The 23,610-nt window shown below is 36.1% G+C and overlaps 1 protein-coding gene across 4 annotated transcripts; it reads right to left on the bottom strand.

Annotated features, from left to right (window-relative positions):
• Window positions 1–3,508: 3,508 nt before the first annotated feature.
• On the bottom strand, window positions 3,509–21,137 carry LOC18441317 (S-adenosyl-L-methionine-dependent methyltransferases superfamily protein). Of its 4 annotated transcripts, XM_011627659.3 has the most exons (5): window positions 20,571–21,137; window positions 6,618–6,724; window positions 5,783–6,251; window positions 4,316–4,431; window positions 3,509–3,838 (listed from the first exon to the last, which is right to left on the bottom strand). In XM_011627659.3, exons 1-5 carry the CDS (start codon window positions 20,790–20,792, stop codon window positions 3,643–3,645), a joined length of 1,110 nt encoding a protein of 369 aa, XP_011625961.1. In that variant the 5' UTR covers window positions 20,793–21,137; the 3' UTR covers window positions 3,509–3,642. The 4 variants fall into 4 exon arrangements, 3 of the variants coding, with proteins under 3 accessions (XP_011625961.1, XP_088708133.1, XP_088708134.1); XR_016044514.1 differs by lacking the exon at window positions 5,783–6,251; XM_088852007.1 differs by lacking the exon at window positions 6,618–6,724 and having other exon boundaries at window positions 20,571–20,716.
• Window positions 21,138–23,610: the final 2,473 nt, after the last annotated feature.

The raw sequence follows: 23,610 nt of genomic DNA, 5'->3' as shown, positions 1-23,610 counted from the left end.
ATACCCTTGAACATTTTATGGGTATTTTGGTCAATTTATTTTTTTTCGAGTTATTTTTAAAATATTTTTATTAGGTGCACCTTGATGACAAGAATAAACACTTAAAATTTCAAGTTATTTGGATTTGTTGAAAAAATATTAAAATTCAAACATGAAATGAAGTCGTAACCGTCAGATCGACCCAAATTCAATCTGCGCCATTGGGCTCATATGTTCATATGAGTTAGTGGGTTAATCTTATGGCTATTAGTTTGATCCAAAATTTGAAATATACACTCTTTTCATTCTAATGAACAATCAAAAAAAAGAAAAACTTGAAAACACAACCTAGAAAGTATTTTTTTAGCCCAATTAACATAGGTTGTTCATTTTGGTGAGATGCTTAAATCTAGGCCTTAGAAGAATTTTTTTATTTCCAATATTTTTTGATATTATCATTAGATGAACAATGTTAAAAAAGAAAAAAATGATTTTGAGTTCATAATGGCTAAGATCTTGAAATTCACAAAATGAACGGTCAAGATTCATTTTTGAAGGGGATTCATTTTGACCATATCTAGGGATCTAAATTGAACATTTTTTTTTTTGGGGATTGATTATTGAGATAAAGAGACTGTGTTTGCAAAAATTGGGGTCATACAAATACGACAAACATGGTTTTCTAGAAGTATTGTTGCATTGTACTATGATACAACCGTTGCATTGGATCATTGCTACATACACATATATGGGTGTAGTTTCTATAAGGTTGCAATCTTAAACAATCCAATTAAGGCACAAGTCCAAATTTTATTATAACATATAATTTTCTTATAAAAAATTCTTAAGATTATCTGAAAATATATTTTTATATCTAATTATAAAATTTAAATTCCAAATATGGTTAAAATCAAGTAGATCTATAAACATATGAAAATATTGAAAATGAACGGTCTAAATATTGTGTTGCAAGATGCACTTTTTATAAGACTCAAAATCTTTCTCATTTTTTTTTATATTCATACATCTCGATGTCGAGATGATCAATTAGAGGTTTTCAATATTAAACCAACCTTTTCCAATAGATTTTTGAGGTGCATCTATAGTTCTACATTTTAAGGTTGCAACTATATATATAGGAAGATGCTAGGATGAGCCCACTAGCTCACAGAATAGTATAAGCCCAATGGCCCAGATTGAATCTGAGCCGATCTGACAGTCGAGAGTGTTTGAATTTTAATTTTTTTTCTACAAATCCAAATCACTTGAAATTTTAGGTGAATATTTTTCTCATCAAGCCTCACCTAATAAAAATATATAAATAATAATAATCTGTAAAATAAAAAATGACCAAAATACTCCCAAAATTTATAGGGTATTTTGGCCATTTTATTCATGTAAAATATTTTTTTAATATTTTTCAAATATTCACCTATTTTTTATCAACAAATGTCTAAAATTTTAAGTGATTTAGATTTGTAAAAAAAAAATTAAAATTCAATTTGGGTCATCGGGCTATCGGGCATCCGTGATCGTTAGATCAGCCCAGATTCAATTTGGACCATCGGGCTCATTTTTTCTTGTGAGCCCATTGGCTCACAGAAACCTTTTCCATATATATATATATATATATATATATATATATATATATATGAGAAAAGATTTTATCAACCCATGGCTGATAGCTACAATGTTAGCCAACGGCCCAGATTGAATATGGGTCCAATCCATTGATCACGATCTCATTTCGTATTTGAAATTCGATTTTTTTATACAAATCCAACTCACCTGTTTTGAGCGACAAAGTTAAGTTAGAGGGATAAAGAATTGGGTTTGCAAGGCGAGAGAGAGCAAGGGAGAGAGATGGAAGAGATTGCCTTTTTTATCTGGGCCCTAACTATCTATACGCTCATTTTATTATTTATTATTTATTATTTATTTGGTTCCATAAGAAAATTTGATAGGGAAATTAATTCTTTAACTTGTGAAGAGAAAAATGAGCTCAAAATAGATAGAAGACAAGAAAGGATTTCCACGCCAGATTTTTTTTATCCAAATGGCAAAAACTGGCAACTTCCCTGGAAAATTAAATTTTGGTAATCTTTGTTGTAGGGGTCGAAACGGCCCGTAAAGGTTACAATTTTGGCATGTTAGCCCACTTTTTTAAGCCTCCTTTTAATTTCCGATATAGCGAATGGCTTCTTGCTACAGTACATGTATACTTCTCTTATCATTAGTGAAAATGGATTGAGAACCCTTTCCTCGCTGATTTACCCAAACGAAAGACGAATTCACAACAATTTGTTGGTATAGTGAACATATTGGATACCTATCCAAAAACAAGTTACACAAACACAGACACCGAACAGAGAGAAACTTGAGAGTTGCTTCCTTCTCTTGCTGTGTTTTTCCCGGCGCATTTCTTTATACTCTTTGCTTTAGTGACAATTTTATTACAAAATGTATATAACGAGACTATGTACTTTTAATACAAGAAAATCACAATTGACTATTAAATTTAAAATCCGGTTGTTGAAGATGTGTCATTGTTAGAGCACAAAACTCAAAATAAAATTTCTTCAATGTTGTGACACGTTTTTATTTATTGGATTTCTATCCAATGGCTAAAACTAAGTGCAATCTAATTGTATAAAAAATAAATGTCTTATATATACAATCCTTTATCACTATGTGATATTGTCATCGTGAAACTTTAGCAATATATTATCGGCTGGGTTTTCTTGTTGGGTATTTATCTAAAGGAAAAAGTTTATGTAAGGATGCTACCTTATATACCCCTAAAAAATCCATCAGAAAATGTAGTTTTAATGCTGAAAAACCTTTTGATTGATCATCTCGACATCGAGATGTATGACTATGAAAAATAAAAAAAATTTAAGTCTCAAAAATAGTGCATTTGACAACATATTATCTAAACCGTCTATTTTCAAGATTTTCATATGTTCATAAATCTACTAGATTTTAACCATTTTTAAAATTTAAAATTTTATAATTAGATATAAAAATAGATTTTGAGATAATGCTAAAAACATTTTACATCAAAATTATATACCATGATAAAATTTGAAGGTGCACCTTACCTCTACACCTACGAATGCATCCGTGTGCAAATTGCACCCTTATCTAAAATTCAATGTATTTAAACAATATAATTATTTCTTATGGAATATTTGTACACTTATTACACAAACCTGATATTAGGCACGCTCTTTAAATCTGATCCTATTCAAGTACTCAAACCAAAATTGAGTGATCAGTAAAATTTCTTCTTAGGTAATAAATGTTAATTTTTAAAAAAAAAAATTTATCAAAATGCCCAAAAGAGATGAATTATTTAATAACTTAATATTTGACATCATCTCTCCTTTTATAAACAATTGAGGAATGTGTAATATTTGATACGGAACTTTTAAAATTAACATTTTTAACGCTCATATCCCTGTCAGATATTAACTCATTTATCTATGAATAACAAAGGCACGTCTCTATATGAGAGAGAGAGAATCAGTTTTCAAACTACTTGCAAACAATTAAGATTGCATATAAGCTATCAAAGCCAAGACCATAAAATTGGCACTCCATTGACACTCCTCTTAAAAAGCAATGAGAAAATTCACTTAATGCTCTTTGGTTTTGCGTTCATTATGGCACAGCAACAATGTAGGCATTCCAAGAATCTCTTTGTTTGAAAGAGGAGACCTCAACATATTTTGCTTCTTGATCCCTGTTGAATTCAGTGTTTTTGCTTCCTTGTGTATCTGACATCTGTCTCATCCAAAAATGAACATGTTGAAACCCAGCCTCTTCCAAGCAAGCCTTAATTTCTGGCAGGCTCCACCTACAAAAGCAAATAAAAAAATAGTCTTTGAATTTTCATTGATCAAGAGATGTTGCGATTTAATTACCACAAAAGATATAAGCTTAAGGAGTTCTTGTTCATACAAGAGAAATCTAATGAAAAGTAATTCTAGCTTTGAAATTTCGAAGGATATGAAATGGCTTCATAACGGAAAACATTTCCGCACAACAATGGTGCAATTTATGTTGCACTATAGGGGAAGCCACCTTCCATTCCCAACGATCAATGGTGGATATTCATTTTAGTTGGGGATGGATGATGGAGATCAGTGATGAGAGACATTTGCCCATGCACAGATGATCTCCACCACCTGCCATTGGTAAGAAACAGTAGATACCACTATGGTCTACCTGGTATGCTTTACCTTAATATAAATAAATCTTTAATTATCTTTCTGATGCAGAGAGAGAGAGCAATAACATGTAAGAAGTTTTAAGAGAGAGAACAATAACATACAGGCGCCAATTATATGAGAAGGCATGTCTAAGTGTTCCCTTCTTGCCCAGATTAAAATGCAAGCTGATCCTAGTTGTGCGACTCAGTGCATCAAACTCTTCTTGCTCCCAGATATACTGTAGATGTAGACAGCAAACTAGTTAGTTTAAAAATTAAGACAGCCTTAAGAAGGCAAGCGCCCTATGAGCAAATGTTAATCTTGGAGAGTAGTGTTGTATATTTATGTACTCGATACTGGGAAATAGCAAATTATATAATTATGTTAATAGATTTCTAACTGAGCTATTTGACAAGTCAATTTCTTTTGATGTAAATGCTAAGCTGTAAATTGCATGTGGTTTTAGGATAGCAGATGGCATATATTGTATGTTTTCATTTGATTCGTAAGTGTCGCATATAAAACCAACTTAATTGTGTCAATACTCTGTGGCTAATTTTTTTTTTCCAGAAATGTCAATGTCATGATTGCATTAATTTGCACAAGTACTTGAAACATGAAGGATGCAGAATACCTTATCAAATAAAAAACATGAAGGATGCAGAATACCAAGAGCACACATCTGATCATATTCTTTCAAGTTCCATCATATAACACAATCTACAGTTACAGGTTTTGATGCAAATCTGGCTCAGCCTCTTGAAAAGCGGCCATAGCAAAAGGGCAAGGTACTAATGCCCAATGTTCAAAATGGGAAAAACACTCAAAAAGACAAAAAGAAATATCCAGGGACCTCATCCAAGTCTTTGATATAATGTGGCTTCCCAGAAAAATCAGATCTATAAGATTGAAACTCTTAAATACTCACCATTCTTTCCATTCATCTACACAAGAATTGCACACACAATATTCCAGAAAACTACAGATTTGTTACACATATAGTTACAACAACCAGATATCAAAATTCATCTTACCATTAACTTGATACATATGTTTCTGTAAAAACACAAACAAGATAATCCATTCTTCACTTCTCAAATGTTCAATGACCAAGCAAAGTGAACAAGGTTCCAATTTTATATAACTGAAAAGAAAAAACACTCCACATAGTTTAACTTTTTCTCTAACAGCATGGCACATAGTTCACAATTTTTTCTCTAAAAGCAGCCATGAGTGAGAAGTTTTTTTCTTTTTAAAAAAGGCACCCATAAGTTACAAATACAAGATAGAGAATTGAGGGACAATATTCTATTTAGAGAAAAATATACAATAATCCAGTGGACTGTGTAGAAACTGTAGTCAATTGGCATCATCACCATCTAACGAAATTATGAACTGTGATGAAGATACACGGGACTGAACATTCAGGTTATGTCCTGTTCTGGTAGCTAAAACTCCCTCTCTACCACTGTCCATTATTTCATTACACAGTGAAGACTTCAATGGACCATGGTTTCTGAATATCATTAGATGCACAATATACTTGCCCTCCATTTAAAGGTAGGAACAGTGAGCCTATAATATCTTACGGTAAAATTCGGATATCTCCTTTGAATCCTTAGTGGACGCTCTGACGATGTTCCCCCATACAAGTCCATAACAAATATACCGCCTTTCTTTGACAAGGAACTAAGCGCATGCTTAAAATATAAGACGAGGTCCTCGCGCTTTTGAAGACAACAGCAACTATAGTTAAATGCACAAATAATATCCCTTGCTGGATTCTGGCATTTTTCTTTGGGATCTGGATTATTGTCGGCATTTATCGGATCCACTTCATTTGTAGAAGTCTCACTAGAGTTGATACTATCTGGTAGTCTACATTTGACTAGGGTGGCATTGTGAGGTTGAAGGACATTTCCATTGTAGAGAAAGATTCTTGAATACCCATCAAACCCAACTTTTTTAATGTTGTTTTCAAGGCACCACGTTAGTGCCTCAAGGTCCAAATCCACTCCTATGGCAGTTCGCCTTGCATCACTATGAATCCATTCTGCACTAAAGGTCAACAAGGCAAAAAAAATAAAAATAAAAATTCAGCAATTAGGAAGAAAACTTGAAAGAAGCTCACAGCCTTAGTTCTTTATTTTCTTGGATCAGTATCCTTAAGAATCTTCTTTTTTTATTTTCTCCATTAACTTTCACTTTGTTTAATGCAAGTGGGTATCATCATCATGATGCAGAAATATCATAAAGATACAGCCCCCCCCAAACACCCCACCCTTCTTCTCAACTCAAAAAACAAACAGGAAAAAAAATAAAATAAAATAAGAAGATACTACGAGGAGTTTCCAGTTTGCACTAAATTTTCTACAAAGAAAGAATCTGGTTACTAACACTTGAGTACATTCAATATGGACTGACCTCAATAAAGCTGTTCCACAAAAATCCTCTCGCAGATGAAGCGGGAAACGACCCCCAATATATGTAAGAAAGAACTTCTGCAGGTAACTAATATCTCCCTTTGGTGACTGAAATTATTCAAAATATGAAGATTAAGGAAGAGGAGAGGAAAAGGAAGACGAATATATAAATACATGGGACAGAATAGCTTTAATAAGCACATTTTTTTACTTAAAAGTTGCATAGGACCATAGGCTGTCAATCCAAATACCTTCATGTACTTAGAGCTACTCCAAGTTTCTTGAGGTGTCCTATTCTATATGCATTTTGGGATCTAAAATTTTAGCTAATGAATTATCTATTTTATGTTGCTTTGTTTAAAGTTTGTAGCGTGTGGTTGTGCCATTAGAGTTCCAATTTTACTTTAACTTGATTTCATCATATTTTTATAAAATTTATGACATATATTCAATTCTTGGGGGTTGAATTTGGTGGAATCAATTTGCCAGTGATTGGTTTCAAGGTATTAGATTTGTTGTAGTGGGGGGTTAAACGCAACAAGGGGTAATCAAAGTAGCCTCGGTCCCAACAGATGGTATCAGAGCAGGTATGGGGTGTGGTGGCAGCAGCGAAACGGGCCACGTACCCAAGATCATGTAGACCACCTCAAGAACTAGTAGAAGCTACTTGCATTACGATGAAGTAGGGGTGGCAATGGACCTGGACCCGACTCGATCCGGGTATGGGTCCAGCATTTGGATCCGGCAGGTAGGGTCCGCGTCCATCTCTATGAACCCGAAATAGGCACAGGTTGGGTACAGGTTCTAGTGGACCCAACCCGGACCCGAAAGAGAAGGAGAGAGAATACGATAGGAATAGAGAGAAAGGAGAAAGAGAGAGAGAGAGAGGAGGAAGGAGAGAGAATAGGAGAGTAATAGAGAGAGAAATGAGAGAGAGAGAGAGAGATTTGTGTCTCCGAGGGTTTTCTGAAAACCGTTTTCAGGCCATGAGTTGCTAGAAAATCAGCTGCAATGCCGAAATGTGAGACCAAGGGGCTGCTCATGTTCATCTTTCTCTCTCCCCCCCTTGAGCAAAACCCATCTTTTTATGCCCACTAAAAACGATCAAAACACAACAAAGGGGCATTGTAAAGACCCAAAGAAACAAAACGCAACTCAAGAGAGCAAATTGGCACTAGAAAAACTCTAAAAAAGAACCCAGCCAAATTCTTATAACCAGCAACAACGATAGAAAGAAAGAAAAATAATAAAAGAAAAGAAAATGGCATTTCAAACCAAGAACCCAACAAACTGAGAGAACCCATACACAAAACCTTCAAGATAAAAAACTATCTGCAAAAATAATCTAAAACTCAGATACCCCCCAGCGAAACAAAAGAAAGAGAAGGCGGGAGAATTTCCAAGAGACAGAGAAGTTAGTCTTACGAGAGAGATGGCAGAAAATGAGATTGTGAGTTTTCTAGAGAGAGAAAGGATAGGGTTTCCTGGAGAGAGAAAGGAGAGTAGTTAGAGAGATGGCAAAAGGTGGAATTACGAATTCCTAGAGAGAGAAAGCGAGACCGTTCATGTGACAAAGGCACAGTGCGAGTACCACTAACAGTAAACAAAACTGCATGTCAGCATGGTCATCCTAGCTTTAATGAAGCTTTTGGGGGAATACAAAACTACCATGTTAGAATGGTCATCCCAGCTTTAATGAAGCTTTTGGGGGAATTCTAAAATCAATTGCTTTTTAAATGGCGCCACAAAAAAGTTGCAGAAATATTAAACATTTCGGCTAAGGGTCGGGTCCTGAGTCCATAATGTCATTCCAGGTACGAGTACAGGAATGGGTTCTCAGGACCTGTCGGCTATGGGTCCATCTCGTGTTACTCGAGTCCGAGTCCAGGTCTAGCAGGGCTCTGACCCATACCCAACCCATTGCCACCCCTAAAATGAAGGCCCGAAGCTCATGTCAAGACCCTAGAGGACCACTTGGAAGACATCTGCGAGAAACAACATTGTTGGATTTCTTGGAATCAATTAGCCGGTGATTGGCAAGTCGGTTTCGAGGTATTAGATTTGTTGTAGTGGGGGGTTCACTGCAACAAAGGGTAATCGAAATAGCCTCGATAGAGATTGGGGGTTTCTTGCACAAACCCTAGCACTATTGTGCCCTTGTATTGGGTCAGATTTCATTTGGATTTTCTTGCGGCGATGGTGTTAGTCGATGGAGACAAAACAAGGAGTCGATTGATGGTATTATTGTGGTAGGAAAATCAATTTGAGCTTTCTTTACCATTGTATGAGGTAATCTCTACAAAACCCACAAACTTATAAATTTCTTCTATTGATAGTGAACCATTTCCTTGCTGGTTGCCATTGGATGTAGCCTGATTTTGGGTGAACCACATATATTGTGTGTTTTATAGTGCTTTGATTATGGTTGGTAGTGTGTGGTTGTGCTATTAGAGTTCGTATTTCACTTTATCTTGATTTCACTGCATTTTTACCAAATTTACTACACCATATATTTGATTCTTGCATGTTGGATTTCTTGGAATCAATTTGCCAGTGATTGGTAAGTTGGTTTCGAGGTATTAGATTTGTTGTAGTGGGGGGTTCACCGCAACAAGGGGTAATCGAGGTAGCCTCGATTCCCAACAAGTGGTATCTGAGCTCAAGAGAAGTATGTAGTAATTTGGGAAATGGCTGGTTACAAATTTGAGGTAGAGAAGTTTGATGGAAGGAACGATTTTGACCTTTGGAAAATTAAAGTTCATGACATATTAGTACAACAAGGTCTTTATAAAACACTACAAGGAAAATCAAAGAAACTGGAAAGTATGAAGGATGATGATTGAGAAGAAATGGATAGGAAGGCGCTCGCCACAATTCGCTTGTATTTACCGAATGAAATACCATTTAATATAGTAGGTGAAAAGACGACGACGGATTCATGGAAAAAGCTAGAAAGCTTGTACCAAACAATGTCCCTCAAAAATCGAATTTTCTTAAAAAGAAAATTGAATTCTTTGCGGATGAGAAATGGTATGAAAGTCTCAGAACACTTGAATGAATTCAACAACATAATTTGTCAACTCAACAGCATTGGGGTAAACATGGATGAGGAAGATAAGGTAGTGACATTCCTTTGTTCGTTAGCGGAATCTTATGATAATCTTGTCACGTTACCGGAATCTTATGATAATCTAATTACTACCTTGAATTGTAACAATGAAGAATCCCTCAAGTTAATTCGGTTTGTAGTGCTCTACTTGCCAATGAACTTCGAAAGAAGGTATCGATGGATGATACAATGGGCTCAAAAATGGATGTACTTGTGGCAAGAGGCCGGTTGGATGAATGGATAAGTTCATCAATAGGTTCCTCAAGTAGCCGATCAAAGTTGAGAGGGTCTTATGACTAAAAAAGTTGTTGGTTTTGTGGCAAGCCCGGTCGCATAAGGAAAAATTGTTGGCAAAGGAAAGGGCCAAATTCCTCAAAGGGTTCCAGGTCGGGAATGGAACAACAAGGTGAGCCAAGAATGATGCTCACCATGTTGAAGAATCAACATCCGGGCATGTTGAAGAGAAGGTGTTGATAGTGGAATTAATCCCATGTACTATCAATGTTGGATACTTGCTAGTGGAGCCACACACCATATGTACCTGCATAGATCGTGGTTTGATGCATATGAGTCATGTGAGGGCAGTTTGGCATCAATGGGAAATAATTCAATGAGTAAGAAGATAGGAATGGGCTCGATTTGCATAAAAATGTATGATGAGATGGTTTGGACACTTGAAAATACGAGACATGTGCCGGATTTAAAGAAGAATTTGATTTCACTTCCTTCTCTAGATATGGAAGGCTACAAATTTACCGGGCAACATGGAGTGCTCAAAATTTCAAAAGGGGCTCTAGTTATGATAAAAGGAGTCTGGGAAGGAAGCTTGTACAAATTATTGGGGAGCACAATTGTAAATGAAAAGGTAAATTTGGTTGTATAATACAAAGAAGTTCGGTTAGCAGCACTTGGTTAGGCAATGGAAGATTTTGGTGGCATAAAACAATGTCTTGATAAGGATATTCAGCAATGTGGAGAAATTTAAGATTTGGTACTTTCACAAAGGAAATGAAGCCGAAAACACAACATGAATTTCCTTTAGGCCAATGTTCAAATTTTGGTGAAAGAAGGGCCCATGTGATTAGAGTGTTGCATGCTACTCTAGTATTGATTTAGATTATTGCCATGATTTCTATAAAAGTTGTCATTTCACTTGTTTATTATTTCCTTGATTGGTTTATGCTTAGCCTAAAAAAGAAAATGTTCAAATGGAGTGAAATGGGTACTTCAAAATTTAAGAACTATGGGCCAGTATTGCCAAGGCTTTGAGTATAAAGAAGACTTCATGGGAGAGACTTATGCAAGGTATGTAGGTGATATGAGATCAAGCACCGGTTATGCTTGTAGGTGTGTAGAAAATGATTCACCTAGCGCATGTGTGAAGGCAAGATGGCCCTAAGAACTCAAGGATGAGAGTGTTGACGAAGGTGGAGTTTGCATGAGAAGCACAAACATGAAGGGAGATGAGCAAGGCATGCCCATAGAGGTAATTAGGTTAGAGAGCTTGCGGCATTGGCAAAGTTCTCTAGGTTCTTCATGGAGAGTAATTGGCTAAGTATTTCTGTATATTAAAATTGTGTACATGCACCCTCAATTTATAGAGTTACAAAGCAGTACAGAATAAATAACCTTCCTAATATGAGTACACAGAAAAGAAAAGAAAAGAAAAGAAAATATTGTACAGAGGTAATATTTATAGGTTACTATAATTTCATACTCCCCCTCAAACTCGAGATAGTTTGGTAGAAATCATGTTTGGAGAGAAATAGAGAGAATTGAGGTGCAATATGTGTTTTCGTGAAGAAGTCAGCAAGTTGCTCAGAGGCAATATATGGAAGAGAAATTGAGTTTGCCAAAAATTCTTGCCAAACAAGGTTACAATGAACTTCAATATGCTTGATGTGTTCATTGAACTCTGGATTTTTAGAAATGTAGATGGCGCTCTTAATGTCACAGTAGAGTGGTGTGGGAGTGGTGACAATAACACCCATATCAACAAGCAACAATAGAAGCCAAACAATTTTAGTTGTGGTTCGCGTCATTGCCCTATATTCTGCTCCTGTTTTATATTGGGCAATACATTTTTGCTTCTTACTTTTCCAGGATAAAAGAGTCACCAAGAAAAATACAAAATCCTATAGTTGATTTGCGGTCACTTGGATTCCTTGCAAAATCTAAGTTTGCGTATGCCCGAAGTTCAAGAGAGGAAGAAGAAGAGAAAAACAAAGCCTGGTGTCAAGTATCCCTGATATACTGAATGATGTGTAAGATTGTAGCCAAGTGAACAGATCGAGGAGCACTCAAGAATTGGCTAACCAGCTGCACAACATAAGTAATATCTGGGCAAGAAATAGTTAGATATATCAATTTCCCAACCAATTGACGGCAAAATGTTGGATTTAGGAGTAGTTCACCATTTGTTGCACAGAGTTTGATATTCAATTCAGTGGGAGTATCAACCCTCTTAGTATCATCCATGAGGCGAGCATGGGAGACAATATCTAAGGCATACTTGTGTTGAGATAACAAATAGCCAAGAGGAAAATAAGCAACTTCTTGGCTAAGAAAATAGCACAAGAACCCCAAGTGCTTCATTTCAAATATTTGATTGAACTTTGTTTAATCTTATGAATGGTGCCCTTATCATCACTAGATATTATCATATTATCCACATGGAGTAACAGAAGCGCTTAGTCAATAGAAATATCATACACAAATAGGGCTGGATCAGGATGGCTTTGTCGAAATCCTATTGACGCGACTGCATTACAAAAATTTTCAAACCAAGTACGAGGTGCTTGTTTGAGTCCATATAGCGCACAGTGAAGCCGACATACCTTAATCTAAGAATTTGTAACCCAGGATTAAGCTTCATATATATTTCATCATCAAGATCACCATTAAGAAATGCATGTTTGACATCTAACTGATATAAAGGCCATTGTTGAACAGAGGCAACATAAATAGGTGTCCGAACATATGTCATATGAGCTACTGTGGCAAAGGTCAATTCCATATTGTTGATTGTAGCCTTTTGCGTCCAGACGAGCTTTATATCGTTTAAGGCTTTTGTTTTGATTTTATAGACCCACCGAGAACCAACAACATTCTTTTGGAAGAGGGACCAAGTCCCAAACATGCATCCAATCAAGGGTATTCAGTTCTTCTGCCATTGCCTGCTATATTTGTGGCTCATAATAAGAATGAATGGGGCAAGAAATGCTTGATGTCTAGGTAAGTAGGTTTCATAATCAGCAAATGGGGAATGCAAAACAGAAACACGTGTACTAGGACGCACAACAGGTGTATGTACACGATTAGCAAGTGCAGGTACTTGACTGGTATCTGTAGCATTAACTTAATCAACTTCCTCTAGGCAATTTGTTTCAGAGATAGAATCCTATGACTAAGGTGCAAAAGGTGATTAATCATTATCAGAAAAGGAATAAGAAAAACAAAATCAGAAGAACAATTGGTAATAGTGGATATCGAGTATTCTACCGAGTCACCCCTGACGGGTGAGTTCGGACTCTCACATCCATGTAAACATCACTCATCAGTAATACAATGTTAACCTTCTCTCAAAAATATAGTGGATATCGAGTAAAAAGGGATGTGTTCAGAGAAGACAACGTCTAAATACTCGAAGTCTTTTGGTTTCTAGATCGTAGCACCAATATCCTTTTTTATAATCATGATATCCCAAAAAACAACATTTCACAACTTTGGCCGATAATGTGTCTCGCTCAGATACAGGCAACCAAACAAAGCAAGTACAACCAAAGACACGTAGAGTAGAGTAATCAGGGGGGGAGAAAAAAAGTCAGACAATAAGTAAACATCCAGATAAAAAGAACGCATAATGTTTATTAGGTGGACAACAATGTGAACTGCTTCAGCGAACAAAGCTAAACAAAGGAAGAGCCCTTGTGGTTTCCAAAAGATGATGATTTTTACATTCAGCATCACCATTTTGTTCAGGAGTATAAGGGCAAGATTTTTTAAGTTGAACATTTCAATCTGAAAGGAACTTTTGAAGCACCTCACTAATGTACTCCCCACCAGAATCTAAGCGCAAAGCTTTAATTTTGGTAGAAAATTGAGTTTCAACATAGGAGTAAAATTTGGTAAAAATATCAAAAAGTTCAGTGATTATAAAAAACGCCCATGCATACCAAGTGTGCACATCAATAAAGGTAACAAAGTATCGTGAACCCCCTTTTGAAGAAATCGGAGCAGGCTCCCATACATCAGTATGCACAAGATCAATTTAGAAGTGGACATTGTACTACTGTGATTAAATGGAAAAGCATGAGAAGTGAACCTGTAACCTAGAAGCAAAAACATGACCAAGATGTTGATGCCAACAAGAAGTAGCATCAAGAGCAAACATGGCATTAACAGATAGAGGTGTTGCCAAATGAAGGTAGTCCAGGAAGTATGGGTCACTAGTTTTATGCGCAGTCCCAATCAATTTCCCTAACCGCTGCACATAACAACCAGAGGGAGAAAAGACAACATCACAATATAAGCGATTAATTTGACCAACAGAAAGTAGATTCATGGTAATGGATGGAACATGATAACACCAAAAATGTGTAATTTACTAGAGGGATCAAAAATAGTAGTAATAGAGCCAACCTTAGAGACTTTCATAATGGGCCCATCAGCATTTCGAATAGTGTCAGAAAAAGGTTTACAATCAACTAGAATAGACTCATTAGCAATCATGTGCCTAGAAGCACCTGAGTCTATCAACTAAGAAGCATAAATATTGTTACCTGCAGTGGATGGGTTGGATTTAGAAGGAATTCGAGATTTAGAGCACATGGACTGTAACTGCTCAACTGTAAGAGTTACTAAAGACAGAGCAACATCAGCAGACATGGCAGATTAATCATGAATGCATCTTTCGAAGGGCTGGCTTGACTCTGCAGCAACTGCAATAACAGGTTTCTTCCTCTTTGGCCATGTGAATTTCATATGCCCAAGTTCCTTATAACAATTTCATTTAACAGAGGACATATCCTTGCGAGGTATATAAGAAGAACTCTGTTTAGGGTCCTTGTATTCGAAATTTTGAATTGCAGCAAAAGTTGATTCTCCCATTGAAACAATACTAAGAGACTTCATCTTAGTCTCTTCTGTAATCAACTCAAAAAGAGTATGAGTGAGAGTAGGAAGAGTGGCTCTATGCAGCATGGCATCCTGACACAGCCGAGTGCCATTAAGAACTCAATAGCTCTGAACTCATTTCTTGATTTTTCGACAATCTTTATGCTGGGCCCATCAGTGATTTCACGTTCCATAAGGGCTAGGGCATCCGACAACACTTTCATGCTAGATTAAAAGTCCTGAATGGACTGGTCACCTTGGCGGAGTGAACAAAGTTCCTGTACTAAATGATACTTCCTTGCCCAGTTAGTCTGATGATAGATTTCTTCTAGAAAAACCCATGCCTCTCTAGGATTCTGAAAAGTATTTAAATCCGCCCCAATATTACTCTTTACAACCCCATCAACCAAGTTATTTTCCTAGCATTATTGACTCCTCATTTAGCTAGCTTTTCTAGATCATGCAGATTCTGTCCAGCTCCATCTATATATCCTAAAAGTTATTTTCCATGAATCACACTTTTCATAAAGGAAACCCAAAAGTGTCGTTATTTCCATTGAGTTTAACAGGCACAAGCTGATAAGAGTCTGACTTTTCCATTATGGAGAAACTGGTGTAATAAGTACTGATATAGGTAGCAAGAGAGATGCAAAATCATACGAAAAAGCCCAGGTGGTAAGGTTGAAATAATATGGTCCATCACTTGTAAAGTTACCAAGGTGGTCCCTCTTACTTTTGTAATAAAAAAACTTTTGCAAAAAGTAACTTTGAATGAGCCTGTTGCCTTTAGACATTGGAAAAAAAAAAAAAAAAGCACATAAAGAGAAAGAGAGAGCTTGTTGCCTTTGGACGGTAAGAAAAAAAAAGAAGGCGCAGAGAGAAAAAGAGAGAGCATGTTGCCTTTAGACGGTGAGAAAAAAAAAAGACGCAGAGAGAGAAAGAGAGACTCACTGAGAGACGTTCTTCACACAAAGAGAGAAAGAAAGACTCAAAGAGAGAAAGAAAGACTCAAAGAGAGACAACAGGATGACCAGAAAGCAGAAAATAGGTTAGAAAAACTCAGATCTGAACGGTGGAACTTCAACGGATCTTATTCGAGTTTGAGGCAGTTACAGATTCATATCGTTTTCAGATGGCGGTTTCTTGGTTCACAAATCTGAAAATAGGTGATTTCAGATGGTGGTTTCAACTCCCGAGATTTAGATGGCGGTTTTTAAATGAGGTTTCCCGCAGATCAGATGGTGGTTTTGGCAGTTTTCAAATGGTGGTTTCAGATCTAGTGATTTGAGTGGTTTCTGGGTTTGTAAGGTGGTTTTGGTGTTGTAGCGTGATTTCGCAATATTTACAAGGTGGTTTTGGTATTTGCAAAGCGGTTTTTGGCAGGGTGGTGTTTGTAGGGTGGTATTGTAAGCAGTATTCAAATGTCGGTTTCAGAAGAGTGGTATTGCAAGGCCCGCTAATCCTTGCTCTGATACCATGTAGAGAAATATAGTATTTTTGTATATTAAAATTGTGTATAGGCACCCTCAATTTATACGGTTACAAACCAGTATAGAATAAATAACTTTCCTAATATGAGTACACAGAAAAGGAAAGGAAATATTGTATAGCGGTAATATTTACAGGTTACAATAATTTCACATAGAGTAACAGAAGTGTCAGACACAAATAGGGATGAAAATTGCCAAAAGCGCCATCTGAACTTTGAGAAACCGCCTTTAAAAACCGCCACCTAAACCTTGGAAGTTGAAACTGCCATCTAAAAATCACCTATTTTCATATCTGCGAACCAAGAAACCATCATCTAAAAACGATCTAAATCTGTGACTACCTCAAATTCGAACAAGATCCGTTGAAGATCCGTCATTTAGATCTGAGTTTTTCTTACTTGTTTTCTGCTTTCTGACCATCTTGTTGTCTCTCTGTGAGTCTCTCTTTCTCTCTCTGTGTCAATAACGTCTCTATGTGAGTCTCTCTTTCTCTCTATGCGCCTTCTTTTTTTTTCTCACCGTCTAAAGGCAACAGGCTCTCTCTTTATCTCTTTGTGCCTTTTTTTTTCTTTTTTCTCACTGTCTAAAGGCAACAGGCTCTCTCTTTCTCTCTCTGCTCTTTCTTTTTTTTTTTCCACCATCTAAAGGCAACAAGCTCATTTAAAGTTATTTTTTGTAAAAGTTCTTTTTATTACAAAAATAAGAGGGATCAACTTGGTCAATTTATAAGCGATGAACCATATTATTTCAACCTTACCACCTAGGGGTTTTTGCATAATTTTGTATCTCTCTTGCTGTCTGTATCAGTCCTTATTATACCGATTTCTCCATAATGGAAAGTCGGATTCTTATTAGCTTGTACCACTTAAACTCAATGGAAATAATGACACTTTTTGAGCTTCTTTTATGAAAAATGGTATTTATGGAAAAAAACTGTTAGGATATATATATATGGACCTGGACAAAAACTACATGATCCAAAAAAGCTAGCTGAATGGGGAGTCAATAATGCTAGGATAATAGCCTGGTTGAGGGGTTTGTAGAGAGCAATATTAGGGTCAATTTACGTACTTTTCAGAATGCTAGAGAGGCATGGGTTTTTTTAGAAGAAATCTATCATCAAACTACTGGGTAAGGAAGTATCATTTAGTACAGGAACTTCGTTCACTCCGCCAAGGTGACCAATCCAATCAGGACTTTTATTCTACCATGAAAGTGCTTTGGGATGCCTTAGCCCTTAACCTAAAATCACTGATGGATCCAACATAAAGATTGTCGAAAAATCAAGAAATGAGTTCAGAATGATTGAGTTCTTAATGGCACTTCGACCTGAATTTGAGAGTGTCAGGAATGCCATTCTGCACAGAGCCACTCTTTGTGCTCTCACTCATGCTATTTCTGAGTTGATTACAAAAGAGACTAAGATCAAGTCTCTTAGTATTGTTTCAATGGGGGAATCAACTTTTGATGCAACTCAAAATTTCGAATACAAGGAGCCTAAACAGAGTTCTTCTTATATGCCTCACAAGGATATGTCCTCTGTTAAATAGAATTACTATAAGGAACTTGAGCATATGAAATTCACATGCCCAAAGAAGAAGAAGAAACATGTTATTGCAGTTGCTGCAGAGTCAAGCCAGACCTACGAAAGATACATTCATGATCTATCTGCCATGTTTGTTGTTGTTGCTCCGTCTTTAATAACTCTTACTGTACCGCAATTACAGTCTATGCTCTCTCAATCCCGACTTCCTTCTAAATCCAACCCATCCACTGCAGGTAATAGTATTTCTACTTCTTGGTTGATAGACTCTAGTGCTTCTCGGCACATGACTGCCAATGAGTATATTCTAGCTCATTGTAAACCTTTTTCTAATACTATTCAAACTGCTGATGGGGTCATTATGAAAGTCTCTAAAGTTGCCTCTATTACCACTTATTCCGATCCCTCTGCTAAATTACATATTTCTGGTGGTTATCATGTTCCATATATCAGTATGTTCTGTTGGTCAAATTACTCGCTCCAATTGTAGTGTTATCTTTTCTCCCTCTCGTTGTTATGTGCAAGATCAACGGTCAGGGAAAATGATTAGGCCTAGGTATAAAATTGACGACCAGTACTTCCTAGACTACCTTTATTTGGCAACATCTCAGTTAGTGCCATGTTTACTCTTGACGATACTACTTTATGGCATCAATGTCTTGGTCATATTTCTGCTTCTAAGTTCAGTTTCTATTATCTCATGGTGTTCTTAGTCCCACTAATAAAGTGTCGGTTGATGTAAAACATTGTGAACCATAAAAGCTTGCTAAGTCTCATGCATTATCATTTAATAGTAGTAGTACAATTTCCACTTCTAAATTTGATCTTGTACATATTGATGTATGGGAGCGTGCTCCTATTTCTTCAAAAGAGGGTTCACGATACTTTATTACCAGTATTGATTATTACACTCGATATACATGAGCGTGTTTTATAAATAGTCGCACTGAACTTTTTGATAAATTTACTAAATTTTACTCCTATGTTGAAACTCAATTTTCTATCAAAATTAAAACTTGGCGCTCAAATTCTGGTGGAGAGTATAGTAGTGAGATGTTTCAAAAGTTCCTTTCAGATAGAAATATCCAACATAAAAAATCTTGCCCTTATACTCCTGAATAGAACGGTGTTGCTGAACATAAAAATCGTCATCTTTTAAAAACCACAAGTGGTCTTCTTTTGTCCAACTTTGTTCCAAAGTCATTTTGGGTTGAAGCAGTTTGCACCGCTGTCAACCTAATAAACATTATGCCTTCTTATGTTTTTTCTGGATACTCACCTTTTGAGCAACCTTTTTGGCTATGATTTTGCATCAAGGCAAAGATTGTTGGGATGGTGATGCAAAATCACCTCCCATTTAACTTATGGCACTTCTCTCATCACAAGGTCATTTTTGGTCAATATGAAAAGCACCTTTTTTCATGGAGGCCGTATAACCTCATTCTTGGGTGTTGGATTTCTTGGAATCAATTTGCCCATGATTGGCAAGTTAGTTTTGAGGTATTAGATTTGTTGTAGTGGGGGGTTCATCGCAGCAAGGTGTAATTCAAGTGGCATCGATTCCCCACAAGTGGTATCAGAGCTCAAGGGAAGTGTGGGAACCGAGGCTACATAGATTACCCTTATTGCAGTGAACCCCCCACTACAACAAATCTAATACCTCGAAACCAACTTTTCAATCACCGGCAAATTGATTCCAAAAAATCCAACACCCAAGAATCAAATATATGGTATACTAAATTTAGTAAAAACATGATGAAATGAAGATAAAGTAAAATAGGGACTCTAATGGCACAACCACACACTACAAACCATAATCAAAGCACCATAAGATTCACTTAAAATCAGGCTACATCCAACCGACAAGGAAATGATTCACTATCAATGAAAAAAATTTACAGATTTATGGGTTTTGTAAAGATTACCTCATACAATAGTAAAGAAAGCTCAAATAGATTTTCCTACCACAATAATATCATTGATCGACTCCTTGCTTTGTCTATGTCGACTAGCAATGAAATCCCGATGAAATCCAACCCAAAAACTAATCGACACTTTTCTTTTTCTCTCCACAAAGAGCTCCCTCACTTAAAAACCCCACGTCTCTCTCTAAATGGATTATGGCCCTTGTAATAAGATAAATGTCATAGGTTGAATGGGAGGTGATTTTGTATCACCATCCCAACATTATCCCTATTCTTCAAAGGCCAAATAAAACAATGTGTAAGGTCTCATTTATGTGGAAATAAAAAGCCATAACTCTCCTACTCAAGATCACTGTATCTCACATAACCTTATATTGTCCAAAATACTAATGTTAATGCATCATTAATCCTTGTTTTATTATATTAATCCACCACTAATCTATCTCACTACCAATCACTCTCTTACATCACCTTGTCCAAATACACTTCAAAAGAAACCATAAATTATATTTCAAATTCAATTCTCAAAAACCAAAAAGGAAAAGAAAAATCACTTTCAATGGAAAAAAAAAAGGATAAAAATGAAGTGTTTATCTTGGAATAGTATCAGTCAATTTCTTGAAACAGATTCAATAAAATGCTCATAAATTCCTCAGAGATCGAAAGATTAGCAATAGAGCATGAATGTCCACAAACGTGAATAGGAAATTTTATAAGAAACCCTAAAAACACGAGAAAATCCCCAAAAAAAGGGAAAAATGCCAAATGTTACCTGAACAGACTTTTGATAGAGGAGGAACTTTGAAGGATTATCTTCCGAATAAGGACCATTATGCTCTCCTTCTTCTTCTGCTGATTTTTCTCTCTCTTCTTCTGATTCTTCTTCTTCTCTCTGGTTTGGGTCATAGGCAGAAGAAGGGAGAGAATCTTCTTCTACACAGCGAGACGGTCGCCTTTGATTATTCCCATGCTTCTTTCCCTGTTTCTTCCCCATGCTCTTCCCTCCCTCTCTCTCTCTCTCTCTCTCTAAGCCAGTGGTCAGTGGCTCATGCCGCCCTGTATGGATGTAGAGAAGCAGACTAGGCCTTGTTAGAGAGGTTTTTTAGTGGGCTTTAGGACGTACAGGACTATGCTTTCTCTCTCTTCGGTCTCTCTCTCACACACACAAAGCTAGAAGAATATGGCTGTTGCTCACTGGTTTCCTCCCAACATGCAGAGGCATGGGTTGAAGGTCGGTTTCAAATGGGAGCATGGCAAAGTATAACGTATGCTATGGTCCAAGGGACTTGTGTACACATTGCAATGTACCATACACCAAAGCATCGCAAGTCACGAAGTTGGAAAAATTATTATTTTTTTAACATATATATTCAATGACACTTTTAACCGCCGAAATTTAAGGGATAAAAAATGATAGTAACCTCTATTCATAAAAGATAAAAAAAAAAAAAAATTATATAAAGATGCAACTATAAAATATAGAATTAAAGTTGCACCGTAAAAATCTATTAGAAAATAATTTAATATTGAAAAACCCTCTAATTGATCATCACGACATCCAGATTTAAGAATATGAAAAAAAATGATTTCGAGTCCCAAAAATAGTGCAATTGCAACACATTATCTAAACCATTCATTTTCAAGATTTTCATATATTTATACATCTACTTGATTTGAATTATTTTTGGCGTTTAAAATTCTATAATTAGAGTTCAAAATAGATTTTCAGACAATTCTATAGATTTTTTGCACCAAAATTACCTTTTATGATAACATTTGGAGGTGCATTCTAATTTGATTGTTTATGGTTGCAATCTTATAAAAAGGACATAGTTTTATGAGTCCCTGTAGAAATGAATCACCTCTTAAAAATTTATTTTGAAATGGATTTTTGGACCTATTTTTTAAAGACATGTAATCTGTAACACAGAGATCATGAATATAGAAAAATAAATAAATCTTAAAAATTAAAAATAATAATTCTATTAAAAAAACATTTGGACCGCTAGTTTCAATTATTTTTAGATAGACCACTATTTGCATTCATCTTTAAAATGGATGCTTTATACTTCGGGGACTACAAATGTTAAAATGTGGTCCCAGTCGGATGAAAGTTTTTCTTGTAAGAAGGATGAAGCTTCTTTAATGCCTAAGCTTTATAGAAACAAAATAAAGTATCACTTCAAATTCTCTTTTGGAAAGTACTTTTGGCAAAAAAAATCTCCATGATGGATCTAAAATCAACTTCCAACATGGACACTAAAATTTAAAATAAAAAAAATGGTAAAGATCTTGTGGGACTGTGAGCACTTATTTTTAGGATGAAATGGACGATTTAAATAATTTGTTACAATATAACACTATTTTTAGAGCTTAAAATCCTGTTTTTTTTTTTTTCAGTTATAATGTTCAAGCCGAGATGATAGATGAAAGTTTTTCCCATGCTTGAATTGCAATTTTCGTTGAGTTATGACATGAAGATTTAATTATATTGATAGGCTAAAGCTCTATTAAACCATTTTCCTTATAAAAATCCTTGTATTTTATGCTCACCTCTTTTCTTTTTTTACTAAAGTATACCCTTTTTTAAAGAAAAAAAAAAAAGAGTTTTAGCATTACTTCATACCCTCAAGGCCCAAAATGAACGAATGAATTGCGCTTCAGACAATAAAGGTCTGAAGTGCGAGTCCAAAAATCAAGCGCACCTCACTAATGAAGGAGGCTACGTTGAAACATCAATCAAGGAATGGTTGAAACAACTCAATATTAATTGTTTAACTTTGGATTTTCAAAGTTGGAAGTAAGATACTGACTTTGGCTCTCAAAGGTTCGAATTACTCTCACTTCATATCTTCAAAGTCACTTGAAGTGCACTATTTTTTTTTTTCTTTTTTTTATTCGAAAGAAGTTATCCATTGAGATTGTGAAATTTTGGAAGGGGGAATTGTTGGACTTTGGTTGTGTGAAATGGGGGGAAAAAATAGTACGATTTGCAAAAATAAAAGCTCGAACTCTTCTTGTTTTCGATCACGCATGAGCGTTATCTCAAGATATATTTGCCCCATTTGATATAGTATTTGACGTACATAAGAAGGGCAATTCGTTCTCGACATACATGAAAACATAGAGGTCTTTTACAATATTACTAAGCTCTATGCACTCGAGCTTGGTACCCACACACTAGACACCAGAGTCTTGATGTATTAGATAGAGAGAGAGAGAGAGAGTTTAGCCCATTGGTTTGCTTGCTGGAATTACAGATGTTGAGAGGCTCAAAATTTGTTCTAAGTATCATTAAAATTGTATGGGTCGAGGGGCTCTTGTTATAGAGCATCGAGAAGCTGCCCATTTAGTATTGTGGAAGTTACATACACCACTCAATAATTACAAGTCACATACACCCCAACAGCTACAAGTTACATGCATTTGATGGTTGTTGTTACAAGCCTTCATCTTATCAATGGCTAGATGATTGTTGGATGTCTCACACAGATCAACGGCTAGATGACCGTTGGATCCATGTATGAGTTGGACTCAATAATTACAAGTTACATACACCCCAACAGCTACAAGTTACATGCATTTGATGGTTATTGTTACAAGCCTCCATCTCATCAATGGCTAGATGATTGTTGGATGTCTCACACAAATCAACGGCTAGATGACCGTTGGATCCATGTATGAGCTGGGCTCACAAAAAGATAGCGAGCCACGAGCCCAACCTATATAGGTACTCGGGCAAGGGGCAAAGTGCAAAGTACGCCATCGAGCATCCTTGCACCCACACTCTCACACACGCACACGCACACGCA

The sequence above is a fragment of the Amborella trichopoda genome, chromosome 11 (genome assembly GCF_054954075.1).
Source record: "Amborella trichopoda isolate Santa Cruz 75 chromosome 11, AtrichopodaSantaCruz75HAP2 v2.0, whole genome shotgun sequence".
NCBI classification, from domain to species: Eukaryota; Viridiplantae; Streptophyta; class Magnoliopsida; order Amborellales; family Amborellaceae; genus Amborella; species Amborella trichopoda.
The sequence above is the reverse complement of the archived record's forward strand: the minus strand, read 5'-3'. Positions and strand labels throughout refer to the sequence as shown.

What these genes read in the sequence shown, in the direction of transcription:
- LOC18441317 (XM_011627659.3), bottom strand. Translation starts at nt 20,792, where the DNA reads ATGGGGAAGAAACAGGGAAAGAAGCATGGGAATAATCAAAGGCGACCG. An exon ending in TCTATCAAAAGTCTGTTCAG is followed by an intron (nt 6,725 to 20,570) that starts GTAACATTTGGC and finishes GAATAATTTCAG; the next exon opens with TCACCAAAGGGAGATATTAG. An exon ending in TTCTCATATAATTGGCGCCT is followed by an intron (nt 3,839 to 4,315) that starts GTATGTTATTGT and finishes TTGCTTTTGTAG; the next exon opens with GTGGAGCCTGCCAGAAATTA.